The sequence below is a fragment of the Gopherus flavomarginatus genome, chromosome 7 (assembly GCF_025201925.1).
Source record: "Gopherus flavomarginatus isolate rGopFla2 chromosome 7, rGopFla2.mat.asm, whole genome shotgun sequence".
Taxonomy (NCBI): domain Eukaryota; kingdom Metazoa; phylum Chordata; order Testudines; family Testudinidae; genus Gopherus; species Gopherus flavomarginatus.
In genome coordinates this window covers 78260610-78282387 of record NC_066623.1, presented here as the reverse complement: position 1 = coordinate 78282387, position 21778 = coordinate 78260610, and the positions used below count along the sequence as shown (strand labels likewise).

Below are 21778 nucleotides of genomic sequence, written 5' to 3'. Positions count from 1 at the left end.
AACCCAAGAAAGAAACCAACAGTACTCCACTGGCCATCACATACAGCCCCCAGCTAAAACCCCTCCAACGCATCATCAAGGATCTACAACCCATCCTGGACAATGATCCCACACTTTCACAGGCCTTGGGTGGCAGGCCAGTCCTTGCCCACAGACAACCTGCCAACCTGAAACATATTCTCACCAGTAACTGCACACCGCTCAGGAACCAATCCATGCAACAAACCTCGATGCCAACTCTGCCCACATATCTACACCAGCGACACCATCACAGGACCTAACCAGATCAGCCACACCATCACTGGTTCATTCACCTGCACATCCACCAATGTAATATACGCCATCATATGCCAGCAATGCCCCTCTGCTATGTACATCGGCCAAACTGGACAGTCTCTACAGAAAAGGATAAATGGACACAAATCAGACATTAGGAATGGCAATATACAAAAACCTGTAGGACAGCACTTCAACCTCCCTGGCCACACTATAGCAGACCTTAAGGTGGCCATCCTGCAGCAAAAAAACTTCAGGACCAGACTTCAAAGAGAAACTGCTGAGCTTCAGTTCATCTGCAAATTTGACACCATCAGCTCAGGCTTGAACAAAGACTGTGAATGGCTTGCCAACTACAGAACCGGTTTCTCCTCTCTTGGTTTTCACACCTCAGCTACTAGAACAGGGCCTCATCCTCCGACTGAACTGACCTCATTATCTCTAGCTTGCTTGCTAGCATATATATACCTGCCCCTGGATATTTCCACCACATGCATCTGAAGAAGTGGGTATTCACCCACGAAAGCTTATGCTCCAAAACGTCTGTTAGTCTATAAGGTGCCATAGGATTCTTTGCTGCTTTTACAGTAACACTTTGAATTCCTAGGCACAGGAGGATGACTTAGGGCTAGAGTTGCAGTATGAGATTTTAATTTTCTTCAACTACTATGTTTAAACCAGATGCTTAATGCCAAATTTTCAAATGGGGGGGAAGGGCGCTAACCTAACCCTTTGGGTACATATTGCAACTGTTTGCCCAAACTGCCTGCAGAAAGGCAAGATTTGTTAGGTGGGGTGGATTTGTACACCAATTTTGTGGGAACTGTACCTAACACTTGAAAACTTTGCCAATAGTACTATTATAAGACAAAAAAGTACATAAGTATATAATTTGTCTAACAATGCTACAAATTAATTTATCAGTATGATGAACACTTCTTTTATTAATTGACAACTGATACAGAAAAGAAAAAAAGTCACAGAAGCAACAATAAGCAAGTGATGCACAGTGAGTTACTGCAAGCAGGTCTGCATTGGTAGAAAGACCACAGATATACATATACTATTTATCCCTGTTGTGTGATCATTAAATCTACATTGATTACTCCAACAAGAGCAGTAAGCAGAGTTTTAGTCTTCACATTAAAACATACTTTGCCACTTAATATTTGACAGCTGCTAAAGCTAAGAAGATTACACTGGATATAAAACAAATCCTATAATACAACTAAAGAACAAGTGTAAAAAGCATGGTCATAATCAGCCTACTTGTAAAGAACTTCTGACATTACCTAAGAGTCCTTTTTGCTCAGCTAACCTGTTACAGGAATGATAATCATAAACCATGTCTACGCTAGGAAAATGACTCATTCCTGACAATGGTTGTCTGCCACAGCATTTAGAACAATTTTTACTGCTAGTGTAGATGGGACTAGCTCCTTTTTAGTTCTGAGACTTGGTTCCACTAAGGCTCACTGATCTGATCTGTCAGTGTCTAAATTACATTGCCATAGATTATTTCTTCCACGTCCCATGAATATTTTTTATAATGGCTTTGTCCTATATACCCTAACATTTTAAATATTTCCAGTACTAGTTCAGCAGTCCCAAGCTGATAACAGCCAATGGTAACAAGTCCATTTAACGTAGCCATGACCGGAGAATTCAGAGACTGAAAAGACCCAACAAGTCATCTAGTCCAGTCCTCGCCAGTGCAGGTGTGTAGCCTACAACATATTTCCTAATGTCTCCATTAACTACACAACATTTTATTTTTTATCATAGATGTTTATTAGCTTTGCCATTTGAAAACAGGTGAAGGAAATAAAAATAGAATATATTCAGTTCAAACAGTAAAACAAAATAAAAGTAGACCTGTATGCTTACAAAATATACCTTCTGGATCAGATGCAAAACAGCTAAACAGACAAAATCGAGTTTATCTGTAGTTACTACCAACAATTATACTTAAAACATTCTTTTTAAAATCTGAGTTGCTTTTCAGGCACACTTCTCCAATATAAAGTACAGTAGAACCTCAGAGTTACGAACTGAGCAGTCAACCACATACCTCATTTGGAACCAGAAGTATACAATCAGGCAGCAGCAGAGACCAAAAAAAAAAAAAAATAGCAAATACAGTACAATGTTAAATCTAAACTACTAAAAAAAACCAAACAAACCCGGAAAGCAGCATTTTTCTTCTGCATAGCAAAGTTTCAAAGCTGTACTAAATCAATGTTCAGCTGTAAACTTTTGAAAGAACAACCATGTTTTGTTCAGTTAGGAACATTTTAGAGTTACAAACAACCTCCATTCCCGAGGCATTTATAATTCTGAGGTTCTACTGTACATGCAAAATACAGATATAAGAGTAAGTTCTAAAGGCTGTAGTAAATGGCAAATATGGCACCTGTCTCTTTTGGCTGCATATGTGGTAACGTAAGCTACATTTCTTATGATATATGCTTTCCATGTTCATTATCTTTCCCAAGTTAGCAATTAGAACTTTTACCTTTCAGTTACTGAGCAGCGTCCCAGTGACTGGGCAAAGTAATGATAGGAGAAAAGGCGGCATCAGCCACATCATGCTCCATAACCCCTCAGTGGCCAGTGTTGTAGGCGAGGCTCCTAGAGATGTTTGATACTGAGACTGTTCTTTGTTCCATGACTTAGTTAGGCTTATGGTTTGATTGGAACCTCAGGAACATTTCACGCTGAAGAACAGTAGTTAACATACAAGCTTTGAGGAGTTTTATAACCAAGTCTAATACTCTTGCAAACAGCTCAGTGTAACCCTTAAAAGTTTTCACTAGAAATTGTTGAGAAAAATAGAACAGTCTCATAAGCGATATATATATATATAAACAACACAAATATGCCAAAATGTCATTTGATTGGGTAAATATATTCTAAAGAAATAGAAGTTAAGTTCTTCATATGTGCGCACCAAGTGATTATGCATTTTTCTGCACATGCTTTTGAAGATCTGGCCCTGTAATTTTGACAATAACAGCTTCTCAAGTATTAAGAGATTAAGGTGATTTTATGGTAAGTGAACATTACACACACACTGTTCTTTAAACTTTCTCAATAACTTACACTGGGGAAAGAAATTACTGCGGGCTAAATTCAGAGGCTATGTGTAAAGAAGGACAAGCTGGAGTAATGCATGCCTTCTGGTCCCTCAGCATTTAACTTACACTGATTTGAATTTACTGTTTGATGTGTAACTTATACCCCTTATACTATACATTCTTACATTTTATTCTTGTGATTGGCATAATTAGGGAACCCAAACTGAGAAATCATAATGTTAGAATATTTTAATGGCATACTGTTATAAATATTAACCAATTTATTTAGACAGTAAGATCTTTGTAGCAAGTGCTCTGCTCGGTGCCACATTCCGGAATAACCACTGTTAGTCTCTTTTTCTAAATTCCTTATGTCAACAGGTTTCACGAACACTCCTGAATGCTTTCCAGTATGCTTTGCCACTAGAAAATTCATGGCAATATCATCACAGTTTTGAGTTTCATCTATCAAAGCATGAACAGCATCAGGCTGCTTTTGAAAGAGTTCTAGGTATCCGCTGTGAAAGAATGCTGCTCCTATGAGAACCATGGAGTACTGGTCCCCATTTCCAAATCCAGGTGTCTGCAATTCAAAGCTGCCATAACTGTATATACCTGAAGAAGTGGAAACATGTTTTCTAGGAACAAATCCCACTATCTGATCTGGAAATTGCTGTAAGAAAATCAAAAGATAGCAAAATTAGAGCTCCACACTACAATCAAAAAGTTAATCAATACAGCTGTACAAAACCTCTTAATATAAGATCCCTTATAAGGCTATTATTGATAGAGGTGCAAATTAATTGCTATGAAAGGTGCAGATAATATAAAATAATCAGCTCTGTGGTCCGCTGGCCTGCACCACATTGAAACTGTTGCAAGTTAATACAAAATGACCAGCAGAAACTGATACACTGCCTCACTCCACATCATACAATGCCAAATAGCATCTGGCCAAAGTTAATTTGCATTCATGCATTTGGGATCAAAATAAGCCCACAGATAATCTCTACACAGTTGTCATAAACAGATAGTTAAGGGTTAATGTCTCTTTCACCTGTAAAGGGTTAACAAACAGGGAACCTGACCAGAGGACCAATCAGGAAACAAGATACTTTCAAATCTCTGTGGAGGGAAGCCTTTGTGTGTGTTTTTTGGGTTTTGCTTTGTTCTCTCTGAGTCCTGAAAGGGACTAGACGTGCAACCAGGTTTCTTGCCAATCTCCCTGCTACAGTCTCTTATAGATTCAGAATAGTGAGTATTAAGTAGAAAAGGCGGTTATAGTCTTTTGATTGTTTTCTGTATTTGCAAATGTGTATTTTGCTGGAAGTATTTTAAATTGTACTTTTGCTGGGGGGAAGTTTCTCTGTAGTGTCTATAAGCTGAAAGAGCCTGTAACTTTTACCATCTAAATTACAGAGACAACTTTTACTTTTTTTCTTTCTTTTTATTAAAAGCTTTTCTTTTTAAAAGACCTGTTTAAATATTTTCCCTTGTTAAGGCTCAAAGGAACTGAGTCTGTACTCACCAGGGAATTGGTGGGAGAAGGGAAGGAGGAGTGGGGGAGGAAAGGTGAATTTCCTCTGTGTTTTAGATTCACGGAGCTTGAATCTGTCTATCTCTCCAGGATAGCTCAGGGAGGGAAAGCCTGGGAGGGGGAGAGAAGAGGGAGAAAAAACCTGATTTCTCTGTGTTGTGATTCAAGGAGTTTGAATCACGGTGATTTCCTAGTGTACCCAGGGCGGGAAAGATCTGGGAGGAAGAAAGGAGGGGGAAGGGAAATGGTTTATTCCCCTTTGTTGTGAGACTCAAGGAATTTGGGTCTTGGGGTCCCCAGGGAAGGTTTTGGGGGGGACCAGAGTGCCCCAAAACACTATATTTTTGGGTGGTGGCAGCTTATCAGATCTAAGCTGGTAATTAAGCTTAGAGGAATTCATGCTGGTACCCCATCTTTTGGACTCTAAGGTTCAGATTGGGGAATTATATCATGACAACAGTAAAGAGAAATATTACTATTGATTTCTGGTGTACAGCTTCCAGATCAAATTAAATTTTCTCTGCTGCATTTAACCAATTAGATTTTCTGATATCTGTGACTTGGTAATTTGCTTTTTAAGCAGAGGAATGGTAAAAACATCGTTTATACCTGCAGTCTGTAATTTTGTATCATTAAAATATTATTCTTGAGGGTCTTGCCTTTTAGAATTTAGCTGATCATCTATATGACAGGTGATAACAGCATGTCCTGGAAATAGCAACAATGAACTGATTTAATCTTTCCATTTAGTAAAACTGATATAAACTCCATTTTAAATATGCAGGATGCAATATATAAACATTACCTTCCAAACAGAGAAGGCAAAAGCAAGGTCATAGGCACTAATCAGTGTGTCATCATCCATCATTAAAACAGCTGAAGAGAGGGAAAAGACATTTTAATTTTTTAATGCATGTAAATAAAAATTTAAAATCATTAAGTGATAAATACAGGCAGTCCTCAACTTTATGATCTTTGACTTACAACAAATGGCACATACGACGCTTCTAGATTGACACCTTGATTCGACTTAACGACCATTGGTTTTGACTTTACAACCCTCAGTCCCGCAATGGAGTGGATTGCAGTTCTGAGTTACGCTGTTTCGATTTAGGATGCAATTTTCAGGAACCAATTGTGTCTTAAGTCCGAGGACTGCCTGTGTGTGAGAATTTACCTGTGGTATATGCAATGACAAGCTAGCCAGATAACTCCTATGAACATTAGGATGAGCTGCATAGCTAAATCACCATGCACTAGGCTGAAAACATATACTTAGATATTAAGGTTGCAGTGAAAAGGATGTTTAACTTTGCAATTGTAACAGATGATTAATTGACCTGAAGTGAACATAATTTTTAGCACATTATTGCTATTATCAATCACAAACTATCACTGTAGCATTACAAGTTGTGTAGCATAGCTGAACAGCAGAAAATCTGTTGGGGGAGGAGTTCATAGACTATCAGGGTTGGAAGGGACTTCAGGAGGTCATCTGGTCCAACCCCCTGCTCAAAGCAGGACCAATCTCCAGATTTTTACCCTAGTTCCCTAAATGACCCTCTCAAGGATTGAGCTCACAACGCTGGGTTTAAGCAGGCCAATGCTCAAACCACTGAGCTATCAAAGGAATACAACAGACATTACTAATTTGCAGGTCAGGTTGCAGTCATAATAGTTTTTTAATACTGTGAAAAGGACAACTATAAAAATCAAGGAAAAAAATCAGATCCCATATTGTCCAGTATGATGGATTATATGATTTTCCACATAATTATTTCTTAACATCAAGGAAACACCAAGACATAAGTATTTCCACACCACTTTTCTGGGACCTAGACAGGTAAAAGTAGCATATTATATAAGCAAAAATTCTCTCTTATTAACTGCATGAGAAGGCCTGTTGCTTCCGATCTCTGGTGACTTTGGGCAGGGTCGGGGAGGGAGGTTCACCTTCCTCTGCAGCATGGGATGCAGTCAACTGCAGGGATTAACTGGGTATATCTCACTTAATCAGTTCCCTGACATTGCAGAAGTCTCAGGCATTCGTGCTCCTCTGTCACTCTTGTTATCTCCCTGTTGCATGTAATAGTCTAGTTTCATGTATAATACTATGGTCGAATTTCAGTGGTTGGGTTTGGTATGTGAGTGCTGGGTGGATTTGTCATATACAGGGAATCAGACTAGATGATTTTGTGGTCCTTTCTAGCATGAGACCCTAGAACCTGAAAACATGCAGCATGTAGGGGTGAAAGCAGGATGCAAGCAGGAAGAAAACAGAATGGTGTGCTGAGCCCTTTAAGGCAATGGTATGGCTTAGTGCAACCTGATTAAGCAGCAGGGCATTCTGGGGGCTGTAGTGCTCAGAGGCTTTCTGGGAATTTTAGTTTGAGTAGCCACGTATTCTAGCATAAGGGGTAGTGAAATAAAAGTTTCCTTTATACAAACAAGAAAGAGACCACAGAAGAGGTGGGATTTATGTGTCTTTTTACTTGAAGGAAACAGGACTTGTCGGGTCTCTCCTGCAAAAAGTTGAGGAAGAGGCCTGGATGAAAAGCCAAAGGGAAGGGAAAAATACTTGGAGAAGAAACAGTGATTTGGGCTAAAGAATCAGACTGGGCTAAGGAGGGAATATAGGGAGCAGCACATGCTTTTGGATTTCCACCAAACAGCTGTAGAACAGAGATGGGCAAACTCTGACCCTCGGGCCACATCCGGCCTGCAGGACCCTCCTGCCAGGCCCCCGAGGTCCTGGCCCAGGAGGCTAGCCCCCGGACCCTCCCCTGCTGTCCCCCCTTCTGCACATCCTCAGCTCACTGTGCAGCCAGCACAATGCTCTGGGTGGCCGGGCTGCGCAGCTGCAGAGCCATAGCCTGACCCGGTGCTCTGTGCTGCACGGTGGTGTGGCTGTCTCCAACCAGGTGGCACGGCTGCCTGTCTTGGTGCTCTGGGCACTGTGGTTGTAGTGCCACCAGTCACCGGTGCTCCAGGCAGCATGGTAAGGGGGCAGGGGGCAGGGAGCAGGGGGGGTTGAATAGAGGGCAGGGGAGTTTGAGGGGGTGGTCAGGGTGGTCAGAGGGCAGGGAACTGGGGGGTTCAACAGGGGCAGGGGTCCCAGGGGGACAGTCAGGAATGAGAGGAGGGGTTGGCTGGGGCTGCGGGAGGCAGTCAGGGAACAGGGAGGGTTGGATGGGGCAGGGGTCCCGGGGGGGCTGTAAGGGGACAGGGAACGGAGTTGGATGGGGCAGGAGACCCGGGGGGGCCGTCAGGAGGCGAGAAGCAGGGAGGGTCGGGCCACACCTGGCTGTTTTGGGAGGCACAGCCCCCCCTAACCAGCCCTCCATACAATTTTGGAAACCCAATGTGGCCCTCAGGCCAAAAAGTTTGCCCACCCCTGCTGTAGAAGAAGGTATGTGAACCCCTGTACTGATTTGGACTTTTTTTAATGTTTGTTTTGTTGGATTAGGGAGGAATTTTGTATTTGGCTGGAAAGCTAATCTATCTAGTCACCTTTGCCTGAAAGAAGAAACTGAGACAGCAGCCACATTTCCATGAGTACAGCAAGCGCCCTCCCTCCATTCTCTCCTTCACCCAGTGCTTCTAATACAGCCTCCAAGGGGCAGAGGGTGTCTAACATCCATGCTACAGGATCTCCATTTGTCCCGCTGCTTACATCTTCCCAGCCCCTATTTTCTACTAAGTGGAATTGCTCAACATCTGCTAGATTCAGAGGTTTCTGGATCCACTTGGTCAGTGGGATTTTTTCCATAATGATAAAATATGCAGTTGTTCTGAGTGACAGATAAAATAAGTGTCCTGAAAAGTGTAAATAATATTGTTAGCAACAATGCTACGTATAAGAATGAGGCATTCATTACCTTGTGTTTCCAATTCCGGGAAGATCTGGAGTCTGTTCCTCATGCGATTCACGGTCTGCACTTTGAAGACAACAGGTACAGGATGGGGTCCCAGGGAATTCCACATTTCCTCTGGTATCTTCTCCCCAACGTTGTTCCACACAACAACCACTTTGTGTAGATGGGGGATGGCTTGATAATGATTTAAGAGCTTCAACAATAAGTCAGTCCTATTGTACGTCTGCATAACAAGAGTAAATGAATCCAAGGCAGATTGGCCCTGGGATTTTCGTTCCCTTCGCAAATTGGGCATTTTGTCATCTTTAGTGTTAGGAAGCAAAGCCATTAAAGCACCTGCCACGAGGAGTAAGAGAAAGATCACCACAGAAGAGAAGCGCAGTAGTCGGATTCCCATAACTCTTCCTGGTAGCTTACAGATGTGATGACATCTTTATTAACAAAAATTGAAATGGGAAGAGAAAATTCATCGATCATCTACCTATATATTTGTCAGTTCAATGTAAAATTAACATGGACCTCACCCTTTCTCATAGGGCAGGTATTCAGGGAGGATTCTTTGTTGATGGTTATCCTAGGTAAACTTTTAAAATTGTTATGTACTTTTGCTCTCTTTTATTCTCAAGACAGATATGAGTCAGATGCAACTTTCTAAGCTTGCTACTGATCAATAAAGATTATTAAAAAACAACTAGTGGGTGATATCATGCTGGGAGTGGCTTTTTGTTTTGCTTAAGCAGAAGCACCCTTCCCCCCATTGATTTCAGTGAGGAGTTCTATTTAAAAATTGGTGGCACTTGATGATCCTTCATGTTTTAAACCCTAGAGAAAGTATTAAAAGTTTACAGGGATGTTACTTTCCTCTGGATACAATAAATGCTAGCACTTAATTAATTACACAATATATAGACCAGTTTAGAAAATATTAGGATTAAACAATGTATTAAGTCATACTTTTAGTTTTAAAAAAATGTACTTACCTCATTTTTGCCAAATTGGACTGGGTTTATTTTGGTTTGTTTTAAAGGATGGCGCTGATTAGGTGAAATCAATTCTGTATGGATCTGTTGGAGGCAAAAGGAATTATGTAACTTTTGATGATGCATTTGCTCACCGAGCACCCAAGATCCTCTCACAATCATATAAGTTTGTGTATAAGGCAAGTGTTCATCTCAACAACTGATGAATGTACACATTCTTGGCAACTGTCCATCTTTTCCTGTTGTTCAGCTGAAGAGTTTTCATTGGATTTCATGACCACTATAAAAATGCATTGCTAAACTAGTATGTTAGAAAGAAAAAAGTTCATACCTCGAGCATATTTAGCTGCTTATTGCTGTATTATTTATTTGTATTACAGTAACACTTACAGGCCACTTACAAACAACACAGCCCCGTTTTGCTAGGTAGTCTGGACGAGTTTACGATCTAAATAAACAAGATAGTTGAAGTGACCAGCCCAAAATGAAACATCAGGTTGGCGACACAGAGCTATGAAAAGAACTCAGGTGTCCTCAATCTCAGTCCAATAGGCCGTATCCACTAGATCACATTACACTACATCGTAGTTACCATAATCACAGCTGGTTCAGGTGATAGTCTCCCATTTTCCCAGTGCATACCTTTCATGTTCTCCATCTCCCATGTTTATTGGTTGATTTAGAGGTTGAAGGGGAAGCATGTATGGTGATCACTTGGTTTTATGATTTTTCCCATCTCTTCTGAAGGCAGGTTAGGTGGGGATGGCAATAAAAGTTCAGGGGCAAGAGGGTAGGTGGGATGGTAGCAAAAGTGGAAGGGCAGAAAGGAAGGTAGGTCTTGTAGTTAAGGCACTAGATTGCGGTCCAGGAGATCCAGGTTCAGTTCATAGGTTTGTCACAGATTTCCCATACGACATTGGACAGGTCACTTGTGCCAGTGAAGGAATTAGGGGTCTCCCTGCCTGCAGGCCATTGCAGGATTGGGGCCTTAATCTCTCTGTCTAGTGGCATCCTCATTTTGTAGAAAGGGAAATACTTCTCCCCATTTAAATTATTAAATTAAGTTCTTTGGGGCAGGGTTATTTATACTCTGTGTTTGCACTGTGCCTAGCACAATAGGGCCACAATTTTTGTTAGCGCCTCTAGCTAGTACTCTAACACAAATAGTTACCCATAAAGTGCTCACTTTTATTATTATCTGTGAACTGCAGAGGCGGTGTTTTCCATGCTTGCGAATCAGAGTGAGCATTTCATACATTTTGGATGGAAGACAATCATAGAAGTATAGGACTGGAAGAGACCTCAATAGGTCATCTAGTCCAGTCCCCTGCTCTCATGGCAGGAGTACATAGAACAAGAACAATTTTTCACTCTCCTTCTTATAACAACCTTTTGTGTACTTGAAAACTGTTATGTTACCCCCCTCCCCATCTTCTTTTCTCCAAACTAAGAGGAAATTTGTGAGGGTTGTGTTTTTTTTGTTAAATCTGTCTGTGAGGAACATAGATACCTGCTTCTATGGACAACAGAAATATGGAAACTTAGAAGAGGAAGAGCTAACATTAAGTTGTTGGACCTATGCTTACATATCAACAAAATAACTTATTTTAGGTTATATATACTTTACTGATAGAAATGCAAATTGGAAAATCTGTATATTTACAGCACTGTCTAGTGATCTGAACATGTGACAGGCAGTCAGGACCTTCTGAGTTTAGGTTCTGGTTCTGATTCTGTGTGACCTTGGAGAAATCACTTACACCGTTTTCAAAAGTGACCACTGAGTTTGGCTGCCTCGATTTGTGGGTGTCCAATTTGAGACACCATTGTGCCTAACTTTTGGAAGTGCAATTCCTAATTAAATCAATAGGAGGTGCAGCTTCTCAGAATTTATCATTCCAGAGGTGTCTCAAGATGGTCTCCCGAAAACCGATACCGTTGCAATCCATATGAATTTTTAAAAATGCAGATCTTAAATTGTATCTCAGATTCCCTATTTTCAAAACAGGCATTGTGATACTTGCCAAGATTGTTGTGAAGATTAACTAGTTAATATTTTAAAGCACAATGAAAATGCAAACATAAGTGCTATGTGCTATTTTAAAACTTTCTGTACATTTGTGTTTACTTAATAACATACAATGGGCTGTAAATGATAAATAAGGATATCACAGATGAATCTCAATTTAAGATATTAAATTAGAATTAGTATCATGGTGCTTTCATGTATGAATATGCTGAACAATGCAGCAAAGTAGGATATAAAATTCCACTGCACTGTATTGGGCTTCTTTCCACATTCAAAGACTCAACATTCCTTTGTAAGAAATACCTCTTTTAAACAAAAATAAAATACAAATACTGAGAAAGTCACGATATGCAGTTTTAACCCTCCTTTTAAGAAAGAATTCTTCTGAAGCTGCTATCTCTCTGCCTACACAGTATCCCCCTACCCATTCTAATAATAAGCATTCATTTTATGAACATTTCATTAAAAAAATTCCAAATAAATTAAATTATTCAAAGAACAGCCACTTCACATCGTTGTCCAAATCTAAAATACCTTCCATATAATTGCATTTTAATATATTCTTACCTAGAATGCTGGAGACCGTGAGCCAGACAGATTATTTGTCTAAACCTTGATTTACATGAGGAAGAATGGAGATTTTTTAACCGAGCATAAGAAGTGTGCATATTTTTTGTAAACTCAGTTAGTTTGCACTGGTTGTATTTTTAAGTCAACAACATCGATAGAAAAACCCTCCTTTCCTCATCGCAACATGAGAGATTCAGCAGAAGGTCTGGAAAAAGCCCGTACTCCCTTCCCTTTCTGTGGCATAGTACTTCCTTCTGGATGAAACCACTCCTCCTCCCAGCAGGCTCGAATCTGTAGTTCACGCTTTATCCCGACCATAACAGTTTGTGTCAACTCTTCTTTCAAGCAAGCTTTGATTCTTACAGAGAGTCAGATATTTTTTGCATGTGTTTGTTTTCAGTGTCAGACCCATCTGTTTTATGCGAGGAGAAGTTCACCTTGAAATGACCTGCGAATGTCTAAAACTAAATTTCCCTTATTTGTTTTATAGTCTTTATTAAATCTCTTCCTCATTCCCGTTCAAATACAAATATTTCTCTGTAGATTGCGGGTCACACAGAAACACAAGATATTATAATTATGTGAAGTTCATTTAGATAGAAAATAGAAGGGAAATCTACATATCTAACCTATTCACGCCTTCGCTGATACAAATATTATTTTACCTTATAGGATATTATAAGTACAGTGAGGATTTTGCAGCCACCTTCGGCAGTTTTTATTTAGTAACAAAATAATCTTTCAAGACAGTGTTAGGATTTGACTGCCTCTGAGAACGCTGTATAAAATTCGTGGAAATGAAATAGCTAAAGTAATTGCTGTATAAAATGCGTCCCTGGACTCGTGTGTGTTTTGGCGGAAGGAGGAGCCATACAGCTTCTGTCACCTATCAAAAGATGAAGGTGATCTGCAAGCAAATAATTGATTTCCCTGAACTGCGCTTTCAAGCTGCAGTGCCGAAGGGGCTGAGTCAAGCAGCGAAGCTCTGCAGTAAAAAGAGGATCATTTTGATTTAGAAAGGAGGTACTTATGGGCGTACCACACAGAGGATTGTGGGTGCTGAGAGAGAGCACACTCAAGGAAAGGTCATTTTTTGAACATCCAGAAAAGGATTCGGGACGGAGAAGTGTCGCTGTAAAGGCTGTAGCAAGGAGCAACGATCACAGGCATGTCTCCTCCGCAGGCTCTGGCTAAAGCAGCTTAGCTGCGGGCCTCAGCACCCCGCGGCAGAGGCTAGTACCGCAGGACACTCACAACCGGCCCAGCCTGGCCAGGCCCGCCGGGAAGTAGAGAGGAAGGGAACACGCCGCCAGGCTCAGACACCAGCTTCCCTTCACCCATCCCCGCCCCTTCCGGATAGACGCTGGGGCCATTGTCCTACCAATCGCCCTTCTCTCCTGGTCTAGCTCCGCCCCCAAACATGGAACTGGGTTTCTGGCCACGCCCACTGTCTCTCGTGGCGCCTGCGCAGGCGCAGAGCAGGTGTCGGAAGCGGATCCCGGGGCGGCGAAGGGGCGCTGCAGCCGCGCCGCTCCCAGCCTGCCCCGCTCCTTTCCGGAGTTGCCTGCGCCCGGCGCCGGGAAGATGTTGCCTTTATCCATCAAGGACGATGAGTACAAACCGCCCAAGTTCAACCTGCTCAGCAAGGTCTCGGGCTGGTTCAGGTGAGCGGCGGGGGCCGGGCCCGGGGGGTCTCCCGGGACGCGCTCCCCGGAACTGGGGAGTGGCAGTGGCCGGGATGGAGCCGGCGGCCCCAGGCCTCGGCGGGGGCTCTGTGCCTGGGAGCCGGGGCGCGGCGCCTGAGGGACCCGGCCACCTGCGGAGGGAAGGGGCGGTGGCTGTGCGCTGGGCCGCCCCCCCGGCTCACGCTGTCAGCCGCCGGGCAGTGGCCGTGCCCCGCGCCGCAGTTGCCCTTCCCGGGGCCGCGGCAGCGAGTGACCGCTGTGCCCTGTGTCTAGGTCCATCCTGTCCGACAAGACCTCGCGGAACCTGTTCTTCTTCCTCTGCCTCAACCTCTCGTTCGCCTTCGTGGAGCTGCTCTACGGCATCTGGAGTAACAGGTACCGGCGCGGGGGGGCGGCTCCCGCAGCAGCCAGTGCCACGTGTACTGAGCCGCTGGGCCGCAGCCTTGGAGTGCGAGCACCGGCAGGCGGGGTTGACGGGCGGGGGTGTCCCTGAAGTAGGGGAGGTTGAGTCGGGCGAAGTTAGGGGCTCTGACCCGCCGTCCCTCCCGCAGCTTCCATGAGTTTCAGGGCCATGCTTGTCTCTCAAGCTCCCAGGACGGTAATAGCTCTGTGTCTCAGATTGATAACCGGGCTTGAGTGAGGCTTTTGAATTATTGAAGAAAGATTCCCACAACATTGGCTTCGTGATGGAGGGGCTGTAAGTGCCCCTTCCCTGACGTTGCACCCTGCTAGTCTCAGCTCTTGTCTACATCTGGGAGTTAACTCGGATTGAGGAAGGGTATGACTTGAAAGGTGTATAATGGCCATGCTTAGACAGACCTCAGAAATTAGATATAAAAACTGCATAGCCAGTGCTGGTCTCCTGGATCCATCTTTCAGGTGTTATTCTGCATATTGCTGAAGAGGGCTTCTGACCCCATCTCCTCTGCTGTGTCTGCTGGGTTCAGGGCAGAGGAGTAGTGGTGGCTTTGGGGTGCATTGCCCGATTTGGGGATTGCTGCAGTTGCCCTCCCCCACCTACCACATCGATCCTTTATCTTGAAAGGTGGAAGTGTTGATAAACTAATAGCCAAGAGGCAGAAGCAACACTGCATAGAGTGCCCTTATCTTTGTGGAGTTGAAACATCCTGGAATAGGTAAACAATATATGTCATTAACTCATAGACTCATAAAGCTAGACAAGACACAGGACAAAAGCTTAAGAATCAACATGAAATATTTCAATAGTAAAAGAAATTAAAAAAGTGAAGTGACTTTGGTGCTGGTTTAAGATGCTTACTTGACACCAGTGTAAATAGAAATAATCTATCCCATTTAAAAGGAAGTGTACAAACAGTGGCAGATTTCTTTGCACTATGGATGTGCCTCTCTGCTGACAGAGGAACTGTCCTTAAGATGAGAGATTTCAGTCTTTGTATTCATTCACTTTTTGGATTCTACAGAGACTGACCACAAAGGTGGCAGCGCCAATAGTGGATCCCTGCTTTCTGAACACAGATTTTGGTTTGACTTCACAAACCGTAAAAGGTCCATCAGACTAACAGTTTTCTATTGTGGGCCTTACTTGAAGCACTAACCTAGAAGTGAAAAGCTCTTTTTCCTGTTACCCTCCTATGATTGTTTTTAAATGTCTCACTGTATGTAGGTAAAATCCTTTGCTTTCATCAAAAGAGTTGCTGCTTCAGCACTGTTTGGATGGCACGGAACGGCAATTAATCATTTAGATTTGCCTGACTTTGTAGTTATTTTGAGAATTGTGAATAGTTTGCTGTGGGCAAAGTTAGACTGTTCTGGTGTGGAGGAAGGTTTAATGTTAGAGATTCTAAAACTGATCTTTTGAAGGATGTACAACAGGTCCAGGTGATCAAAGGATTTCAAATCTGACACTTGATATTGTTGCCTTCGGTGTGCCCGAATATTCTGCTCATGTCTCTGTCTAATGGGAGAAGCTAAGAACAAAGTCTCAGATGTTGGAAATGTTCACTAGAAAGGATGTGGTCAGAGAGGTTTTCATATTCCACTATTTTTGTTCCCACACAAGTTTATCTGACATAAGTTTATCTGAATTTATGTTTGATCTTTGTGAGTAAGGATACATCTAAGCATTGTGTTGTGTAAAAATGAATCAAGATCAGGGAATTTCTGTTTCCAGGTGATAAAGGATTAACAAGTCTGTTAATGATGTAGGTAGGCACTATGGGACTGATTACCATAGCCCATAATTTTCCTTTTAAGTTATTGTGCCATTATGTTCTTATAGTAGAGATTAGAATTTTCATTCTGATCATTCTTTTCAAATGTAAGTTAGTCTGATAAATTTGCTGTAACTACATAGTTCTAATGCAGTTTCCATAACCTGTATTGCAGTTGTTTTAAGTTTATGACAAGAAAGAAACTGTGGAATAACATGGAGTGTGGTAGATAGGGAAGGAAACCTGTTTGTGTGTAACACATTTTGTGAAGCTATATCTTCTACAAAAATTGCTTTGTGTATTGCATCAGAGTAAACTTGTCAAAGCAAAAAGATTGGTAGTATTGCATAGTGGGCCCCTAAATTTTTTTGAATGGAGATGCAGGTCCCTTTAGACCTAATTTGCAGACTCCCACAGATCCGTGTACCACAGGTTGAGAACCACTGGTGTAGCTGAAAACTATCCCAATATCTGAAACATCTTTAAGACGTTTGTTCTTTTAGTTCTTTTATTGCTGCCCCTGTACTTGTCCCTTATTGTGAATATTAGTGTGTCCCAGTCTGCTGCAAAATATTTTTGTTAGAGACTGATCTTGAGTACTGTTGGTAAGTATGATGTGACGTGATTTTTTTTTAATGATATTTTTGGGGAATTGTCACCACTGCAATCCTATAATGTCTTAGTAGGCTGAAGACAATGTCTCGTGTATTGGACCTTACGGTGTGTAAAGTCTTTTTTTTAAGAAGGAAAGAAGATTACAGATATTTTTAAACACAAGAAAAGACTACAGTGGTATTTGAACTGTTCTGTTATTGTAGAATTAAGCTCCGAAAGGTTGGCATCTACCGGAGGTTTTTCTATAGCACCTATTATCCTAGTAGACCAGTGATTCCCAGACTTGTTCTGTTGCTTGTGCTGGGAAAGCCCCTGGCGGGCCAGGCTGAGGGACACGCTGTCCTCCGCTTCCAGCAGCTCCCATTGACTTGGAGCTGCGAACTGTGGCCACTGGGAGCCATGATCGGCCGAACCTGCAGATGCGGCAGGTAAACAAACCGGCCTGGCCTGCCAGTGGCTTTCCCTGCACAAGCGGCAGAACGAGTTTGGGAACCACTGTATACTAAGGCCCTGACTACAGTATGGGCACTACAGTGGCACAGCTATGGCGCTGTAGCTATACTGCTCTAGCACTGTAGTGCAGATGCTTCCTACAGTGATGGAAGAGGTTTTTCCATTGCTGTAGGTATTGCTCCTTCTCGCGCAGCAATAGTTAGGTCGCTGGAAGAATCTGTTGACCTAGGTGCATGTACACTGGGGGTTAGGTCAGCGCTATAGATTCAATTTTTCACACCACTAAGCATCGAAGCTCTGCTGTCCTAACTTTTAAGTGTAGACCAGGTCTGAGTGTATATTGTAATCAGATATGTGATTGTATTGTATGTCTTATTCTGCAATCCCTTGCTGTTTGCCAAAGGAACGTATTTTATCGTATCCTATTTAGGAAACTGCTTCTGCATAAGCACACTTGATGGCCAAAGATATTGACGTCTTTTCTTAGAGCTTGTGTACACAAGAACAGCAAAGAGTCCTGTGGCACCTTATAGACTAACAGACGTATTGGAGCATGAGCTTTCGTGGGTGAATGCCCACTTCGTTGGATGCATCTATAAGATGCCACAGGACTCTTTGCTGCTTTTACAGATCCAGACTAACACGGCTACCCCTCTGATACTGTACACAAGAAGTTATTCTGGAAAGTGCTCTTATTTCAGAATTAGAATAATTCCTCACTGGGAATTAATCAGGAATAGCTATTCTTAAATTTGAACCCTACCTTAATCTAAATGATCTTTCCTACGGGGAGAGAGCCTTATTTGAGTGTCAAGTCCTTGATAATTGGAGACAGGTATATCTGCTGTGTGCAATGTCATAACAAATATTGCCTCAGGATTCCAGGACATTGTACTCCAGCTTTATTTGATATGCTTTTTCCCAACAACTAGGAGGAAGATAGAAGCCTTTGTTATTCTTTCTATTCTAGGAATCTTGGAACAGTCCTCCCCAGATACCTAGTTAGAGAGAGAAATATTCAATTCAGATGTAAAATTTTTTGGAAATAATCTTGTTTGAAGGATTAGCTTTCAAAGTAGGACGACTCTTCAGTAAAGTAATCCTAACACCACCCTTCCTGTGATCTTCCTCCTAACTAAGGTAGTTGAACCTGTGTGCAATAAGTCTTATGGCTATAGTGGATTGGCTTTTCCAGTTTTTAACTGGGGTAAGAGGAATGAGAACCAATAATTGGTAGGACCAATAAAGACTTTTTTGGAACTGTAATCCTAATTCCCAGTACACTTGTGATTGATTTATAAAGTCTGTGCTACTTGTATTTCAGGGACTACAAAGTGACCTATCAGAACAACAGTTGAAAATTTAGTTCAATGTCATTTTAATCACTGGTAGCTAATTTCCAAGTGTATTCATTCACTCCTAATGGTCTGTAATTTAAAATTCAGAACAAACCAAATGTTTTGGGGGTTATTTTTAGTCTAGATCAGAGGTTCTCAAACTTCATTGTACCGCGACCCCCTTCTGACAACAAAAATTACTATATGACCCAAGGAGGGGGGAAGCCTGAGCCTGCCCGATGCCCACCACCCAAGGAGGGGGAAAGGGGGAACCAACACTGAAGCCCCACCATCCAAGGTGGCAGAGGCCAAAGCCCAAGGGCTTCAGCCCCAGACTTGGGGCCTGTAACTTGAGTCCTGCCACCCAATGCTGAAGCCCTTGGGCTTTGGCCCTGGGCGGTGGGGCTTCGGCCCTGGGTCCCAGCAAGTCTAACGCCAGCCCTGATCAATGAAATGGGGTCGTTACCCACTATGGGGTCCTGACCTTCAGTTTGAGAACAGCTTATCTTTTATATTCTGTTTGGTATATATTAACCACATGATTAATTTATAAAATAGTTAATAATGTTCATTTAAATTTAATCTCTAATCTAATCTCTTTTAACAATATTTCTGGATTTAATGTTGATGAAAGATGCCGAAGTGACAGGCTTGGAATAGGAACAACATAAATTGCAGCAATTCAAGTTTTCCCATGCTGGCTTGGAAGGGTCACCTCAAAATGTGAGAATAGTCTGTTCGTTGACTTCCTTTACTGAAACTGCCAACAGGCATGCTAGTTGTAGAGGTGGTCCTCTGTGATCTGGACATATGTTTACTGATAACTGAGGCCACGTCCAGACTAGGAATTAAAATCGATTTTAGATACGCAACTTCAGCTACGGGAATAACGTAGCTGAAGTCGAATTTCTAAAATCGAGGTACTCACCCGTCTGGACGGCGCGGCATCGATGTCCGCGGCTCTCCGTGTCGATTCCGGAACTCCGTTCGGGTTGATGGAGTTCCGGAATCGATGTAAGCGCGCTCGGGGATCGATACATCACGTCCAGACTAGACGCGATATATCGATCCCCGAGCAATCGATTTTAACCCGCCGATGCCGCGGGTTAGTCTGGACGTGGGCTGAGGCAGTCAAACCCATATCATGTAGACCTTCGAAGAGCTAGAGATAGACACAGCCTTTATTCACTTCTGAGTTGGGTTGAGTTTGAACTGGTAACCAGTGATGAAAAGCTACATATTTCATTACTAATCTTGTAAAATTCACATCCTGCTTCCTTTAGTAATATCTTCAGAAGTAAATATCTGCTAGATTTTTAAAAGTGGCTAAAATATTGCTTATGACGATTAAAATATTAATATAAATCAAGAATAGTCTTAATACTCATCACTACAGCTTTCACATCTAGTTTTTTTTTTTTTTTAAATCTTACAATGCCGAAGACAACAGTAAGAGTAAGGGTATGAGTTGAATCTTATGTGCAATACAATTTCTGTAAATTTACAAGTGAGCGCGTGTGGGGTGATTAGATATCTGTGTCTGAATTTGTACTACGTTATAGTTTTAGATTTAAAAGGATTAGAAAACCAGGTTTAGGATGGTAGGTGCTAAAGATCAGACACATTTGCATTTAGAACGTCTTTATCTTTATCTTAGAAGGTCTGATCTTTATGCAAGCTTAACAAATAAAATATTTATGCCAGACTGTAATATTCTGCCAAAACATTAAAGTTAGACTAGTGCTGAGTGTTTGTCATAAACAGATAGTTAAGGGTTAATGCCTCTTTTACCTGTAAAGGATTAAAAAGTTCACCTAGCCTAGCTAACACCTGACCAGAGGAACCAATGGGGGAACAAGATGTTTCAAAAGGAAGGAGGGAAGTTTTTCCTTTGTTTAGAGTTTCAGCTGGAGTGAAAAAGATCAAGGAACCAGCCTCTTATCAGAGTAGTAAGTTTTAGAAAGGAATAAATAGGTTTATGTTTATTTCTTTGTAACCTGTCTTATGCAATTAGAGGTAGAATCAAATTGGGTATTTGGTTTTTTTTTTGTTTTTTGTCATTAAATTTGTGCCCAGGGAGTAAACATCCTCTGTGTTTTGAATCTGTTGTCTGTGAGAGTAGCCGGTATGCTAATCTCTCCCAGAGGGTTTTCTTTTACCTTTATTTTCTTTAATTAAAAGCCTTTTTATTAATACCAAATTGATTTTTCCGTGTTTTTAGATCCAAGGGGATTGGATCTGGACTCACCAGGGATTGATGGGGGAAAGGAAGGGGGATGGTTAATTTCTCCTTGTTTTAAGATCCAAGGGGTTTGGATCTGTGTTCACCAGGGAATTGGTGAAGTGCCTCAAAACTACCCAGGGAAAAGTAGTGCTTGGGGGATGGTGGCAGCGATACCAGATCTAAGATGGTAATTAAGCTTAGAAGTGTCCATGCAGGTCCCCACATCTGTACCCTAAAGTTCAGAGTGGGGAAGTAACCTTGACAGTGTTGTTAAAAATCTCACCTGGAAAGTGCAATGAGAACAATTAAAAATAGCAGTGATCAAGTGACAGTTTTCAAATAGGTGGATCCCATGCCATTTAGGGCTTTTTAGACCAAAACCAGCATTGTGAACTGTATTTGGAAACCAGTAGGCCACCAATGAAGTTTATGAAGTATTGGTTACATGTCATGGTGAGATGAGCCACTTAGCATACCATGCAACAGCTTGTTATCTTCAACATCTGGATTTGTATGACTGTATTGAGTGCTTGACAGTTTCCCAGTTGACTTTTGCAATCTCTAGCACTAATGCAGCAATAACTAATTGCACAAAACATTGTGTATGAATGACCTGTAATGTGAAACAATGGAAATAATGCATCCATTTTTAAATCACTAGTAACATGATGCTTATTGTGATAGCTTTTTATAGGTCCAAATTCAAATTACATTTCACAGTCTAAATAAATAGACATATGCTTATTTATATCTTAATGTCTGTTTTTAATCTCCTAGAATGAAGGTGTTGCCTTTTTGAGTAAAATTCTTTGCCAGAATTTTTTTCTGAGTAACAAGTATTTCAGATATGCATATTTTCCCAATAGCGGTCTGAGGTGTGAAAAGGGAATATAGAGAATGTGAACACTTTTGGTTTACTGAGTGTGAA

At 41.8% G+C, this 21778-nt stretch overlaps 2 protein-coding genes across 5 annotated transcripts in view; one reads left to right on the top strand and one right to left on the bottom strand.

Annotated features, from left to right (window-relative positions):
* Window positions 1-1200: 1200 nt before the first annotated feature.
* Window positions 1201-12934, bottom strand: EXTL2 (exostosin like glycosyltransferase 2). Its single transcript, XM_050962379.1, has 5 exons — window positions 12342-12934; window positions 9746-9829; window positions 8769-9196; window positions 5696-5766; window positions 1201-4026 (listed from the first exon to the last, which is right to left on the bottom strand). Exons 2-5 carry the CDS (start codon window positions 9748-9750, stop codon window positions 3535-3537), a joined length of 996 nt encoding a protein of 331 aa, XP_050818336.1. The 5' UTR covers window positions 9751-9829; window positions 12342-12934; the 3' UTR covers window positions 1201-3534.
* An 893-nt stretch (window positions 12935-13827) lies between these two features.
* SLC30A7 (solute carrier family 30 member 7) overlaps window positions 13828-21778 on the top strand; it is a 52993-nt gene continuing 45042 nt past the window's right edge. For 3 of the 4 annotated variants that reach the window (XM_050962372.1, XM_050962371.1, XM_050962370.1), the window contains exons 1-2: window positions 13828-14008; window positions 14303-14404. In XM_050962372.1, coding sequence (XP_050818329.1) covers window positions 13954-14008; window positions 14303-14404 — 157 coding nt within the window. In that variant the 5' untranslated portion in view covers window positions 13828-13953. Of the gene's footprint in view, window positions 14009-14302; window positions 14405-17184; window positions 17265-21778 lie in introns of those variants that run through there. The other variant, XM_050962373.1, reaches the window with a different exon arrangement.

Bases quoted from the DNA above. Each gene is read 5' to 3' on its own strand.
- EXTL2 (XM_050962379.1), bottom strand. The intron at 5,767-8,768 runs GTAATGAATGCC...CCCTCTCTTCAG, and splicing joins CCCGGAATTGGAAACACAAG to CTGTTTTAATGATGGATGAT. The intron at 4,027-5,695 runs GTAATGTTTATA...ATTTTCTTACAG, and splicing joins TTGCCTTCTCTGTTTGGAAG to CAATTTCCAGATCAGATAGT.